Source organism: Etheostoma spectabile, chromosome 9, assembly GCF_008692095.1.
Source record: "Etheostoma spectabile isolate EspeVRDwgs_2016 chromosome 9, UIUC_Espe_1.0, whole genome shotgun sequence".
Classification (NCBI taxonomy): domain Eukaryota; kingdom Metazoa; phylum Chordata; class Actinopteri; order Perciformes; family Percidae; genus Etheostoma; species Etheostoma spectabile.
Window position 1 is genome coordinate 3366133 of NC_045741.1, and position 3961 is coordinate 3370093.

At 46.4% G+C, this 3961-nt stretch overlaps 1 protein-coding gene across 1 annotated transcript in view; it reads left to right on the top strand.

The window, feature by feature from the left end:
* Positions 1–1718, top strand: part of LOC116696091 (phospholipase A and acyltransferase 3) — a 4511-nt gene extending 2793 nt beyond the window's left edge. The window contains exons 3-4 of the mRNA XM_032526813.1: positions 196–449; positions 1432–1718. Of these exons, the coding sequence (XP_032382704.1) occupies positions 196–449; positions 1432–1497 (320 nt within the window). The 3' untranslated portion in view covers positions 1498–1718. The remainder of the gene's footprint in view (positions 1–195; positions 450–1431) is intronic.
* Positions 1719–3961: the final 2243 nt, after the last annotated feature.

A 3961-nucleotide genomic window follows, 5' to 3' on the forward strand; every position in this document is an offset into this window, starting at 1 on the left:
GCCCTTTACATTTCAAAAGGAAATCTCAAATGGCTAGTGCTAATGCGTGTAGATGTAAAATAACAGAAAAGACCAAGACCTGATGAATGGCAACATATCGTTTTTCCCTCTATATCTTTATATCTCTACGTCTCTGTCTATTTTCTTTTCATTCCAACTTCTTTCCTGTCTGTCTCTTCCATAAAACACACATAGATGGTGATATTGGCGTGGAGGGCTGGGGAAAGGTGAAGCGGGAGAACATCTGGAAAGTGGTGGGCAATGATAAGTTCCACGTCAACAACTCCCTAGATGACAAGTACCCGCCTCGTGAGATCGACATCATCGTGAAGGAGGCCATTGGCATGGTGGGTCGCAAGCGGTGGTACTCCCTCTCGACTAGCAACTGCGAGCACTTTGTCACAAAGCTACGAAACAACATGGCAGTGTCTCGACAGGTGGTTGATGAGGTAAAATCTAAAATACATATTTTTCCTCTAAACTGTAGTGTTTTTTAACAGTCTAGATGGTTTTGGTGGGAGTTGCCCAGTGTGGGCGTAATCGGCCTTCTATCTTATATAATTCCATCAGATGGCTATTGCATTGTGGTGCAGACCAGACTCTGGTCCATGAGCCTGGTCCTCCCAGACTCTGGTCCATTAGCCTGGTCCTACCAGACTCTGGTCCATTAGCCTGGTCCTACCAGACTCCTGTACTTTAGCCAGGTCCTGCTAGACTCTGGTCCATTAGCCTGGTCCTACCAGACTCTGGTACACTAGCCTGGTCCTACCAGACTCTGGTCCATTAGCCCGGTCCTACCAGACTCTGGTCCATTAGCCCGGTCCTACCAGACTCTGGTACACTAGCCTGGTCCTCCCAGACTCTGGTCCATTAGCCTGGTCCTACCAGACTCCTGTACTTTAGCCAGGTCCTGCCAGACTCTGGTACTTTAGCCTGGTCTTACCAGACTCTGGTACACTAGCCTGGTCCTACCAGACTCTGGTCCATTAGCCTGGTCCCACCAGATTCTGGTCCATTTTCTTGATCCTCAGAAATAAAGTACCCCCCCCACTACTATACAGTGAGGTAGTAATTAAATGTAAATACACTTAATGTCTGGTGCAGATTAAGGCTGACGATAAATACCATCAGACAGGGGATTGGGAAAATAATGAAAAAAAATATTCATATAACTTGACCAAGTAGTTATATTCTCTGGAAACATTTCAATTCTTAATAAGTTTCTCTCCCAGAAAAACAGAGAAATTAAAGTCATTCAGATGTTGTAACATATTTTATACATCCCTTTATCTAAGTGATACACAGCTATGTGTGTGTTTAATTATTAGTATAACTAGTCTAACCACAATAACTAGTGTAAACACAATTAAAATGATAACATGTTTTACACATCCTCGACCTTCAGACAGCCACTTTTTTTGTCTTTTGCAGGTTCTCAAAGCCCTTGACGTTCTGACTGGGGTCGAGTCCTTTGTTAAAGATGTCATTCATAAATAAATAAAGGAGACAACCAATGAGAGAACCGAGAAGACAAAACAACTGGCAGCAATGAGACAGCAAGACGAAAGGAAAGATCCTGCCGTTGTTTGAGTCAGTTAACCTGGCACCGAGTATGATTTTAATGTTGTGAATAACGTTGGTGTATTGTTGTCAACACACACACACACACACACACACACACACACACACACACACACACACACACACACACACACACATATAACTTTGAGTTTAGGCAGCTTTTGGGGAGTAAATTAAGTTGTAGTTAAATCCATGGCTGTTATGTTTGATATATGTGGTAGGTTGACCCCTTGGTTCCTTATCTTTTATACATGTCAGAAATGTATACAATAATTGAATGGGGCATGTGGGTGTATGCATGCACATACTCTAAACTACTGGCACGCTGAGCTGAAAATGACTTTCAGCTGGCATTACCACGAGCGGGGTCTAAATATTGAAATTGCATGATGGGAATTCAGAGCCCAGAAATGCTGAAGGCTCTGGTGTGGAGGGGCTGTCTTGTTGACACCGCCTCTTCAACATTGCGTGGAAGTCTGGGCGGTGCCTAAGGAGTGGAGACCGGTGGTGGTTCCCCTCTTCAAAAAGGGGGACCAAGGGTGTGTGCCAATTACAGGGTATCACACTTCTCAGCCTCCCTGGATTCTACTCCAGTGGCTGGAAAGGAGGGTTCGGCCGTAGTCGAACCTCGGATTGAAGAGGAACAATGCGGATTCCGTCCTGGTCGTGGAACAACGGATCAGATCTTTACTCTCGCAAGATCTTGGAGGGCCTGGGAGTATGCCCAACCAGTCTACATGTGTTTTGTGGATCTGGAGAAGGCGTATGACGGGTCCCCCGGGAGAAATTGTGGGGGTGCTGCGGGAATATGGGGTGAGGGGGTCCCTTCTTAGGGCCATCACTCCTGTATGACCAAAGCGGAGCTGGGTCCGGGTTCTCGGCAGTAAGTCGGCACTCGTTCCAGGTGAGGGTTGGCCTCCGCCAGGGCTGCGCTTTGTCACCAATCCTGTTTGTAATATATGGACAGGATATCGAGGCATAGTCGGGCAGGAGGGGTTGCAGTCGGTGGGCTTGGGATCTCAGCGCTGCTTTTTGCGGATGATGTGGACCTGATGGCATCATCGGTCTGTGACCTTCAGCACTCACTGGATCGGTTCGCAGCCGAGTGTGAAGCGGCTGGATGAGGATCAGCACCCTAAATCTGAGGCCATGGTTCTCAGCAGGAAACCGATGGAGTGCTTTCTTCGGGTGGGGAGTGAGTCCTTACCCCAAGTGAAGGAGTTTAAGTACCTTGGGGTCTGTTCGCGAGTGAGGGGACCATGGAGCTGAGATTGGTCGGAGAATCGGAGCGCCGGTGCGGTATTACACCGTTTAACGCACCGTTGTGACGAAAAGAGACTGAGCCAGAAGGCAAAGCTCTCGATCTACCGGGCAATTTTCGTTCCTCCCCTCACCTATGGTCATGAAGGCTGGGTCATGACCAAAAGAACGAGATCCAGGTACAAGCGGCCGAAATGGGTTTCCTCAGAGGGTGGCTGGCGTCTCCCTTAGAGATGGGTGAGAAGCTCAGTCTCCGAGAGGAGCTCGGAGTAGAGCCGCTGCTCCTCGCGTCGAAAGGAGCCAGTTGGGTGGTTCGGGCATCTGGTAAGGTGCCTCCTGGGCGCCTCCCTAGGGAGGTGTTCCAGGCACGTCCAGCTGGGAGGAGGCCTCGGGGAAGACCCAGTAGGTGGAGAGATTATATCTCCACCTGGCCTGGGAACGCCTCGGGATCCCCCAGTCGGAGCTGGTTGATGTGGCTCGGAAGGGAAGTTTGGTCCCCTACTGGAGCTGCGCCCCGCGACCCGATACCGGATAAGCGGATGAAGATGGATGGATGGATGGATAGATGGATGGATGATGGGAATTTGTAGGGTCCAGTGTTTTTGGAGCTTGACCCATTCGGGACTAAAGTCAGGATCTCTCAGCCTCTGCTGCTTCGATTTGGACAATTAATAACAGAGAAACAAACAAAAACACTGAATATGATTAACTCACATTTTTCATTATTTGATCTTGGAAATAGAAATTTGACACAATTTTAAATCCCACCTCAAGGACCGCTAACTGGTTAAGATTATTTTATCCCGTTTTCAAATACTTTTCATGGGTTTACTTGTATTCTACACATAGTATAAATCCCATTATTGAGATTAAAAAGAATGAGAAATAACTATTAAACCAATGAAAAAAAAGGTAAAACATATCTTTAGGTCATTTTTTTAATATAATATAAACTCACTTGTGAATGTATTTAGTTTGTTTTAAAGCAAGACATGTTCAGGAATGTATCAGTATTTATTTTGGATACAAAGAAATGAACAATCTGTTAAAAAAATAAACACATAACCCAAAAATTAGATCAGGAAAATACAACTGATATGTGTAATTATGAGGATGCAGG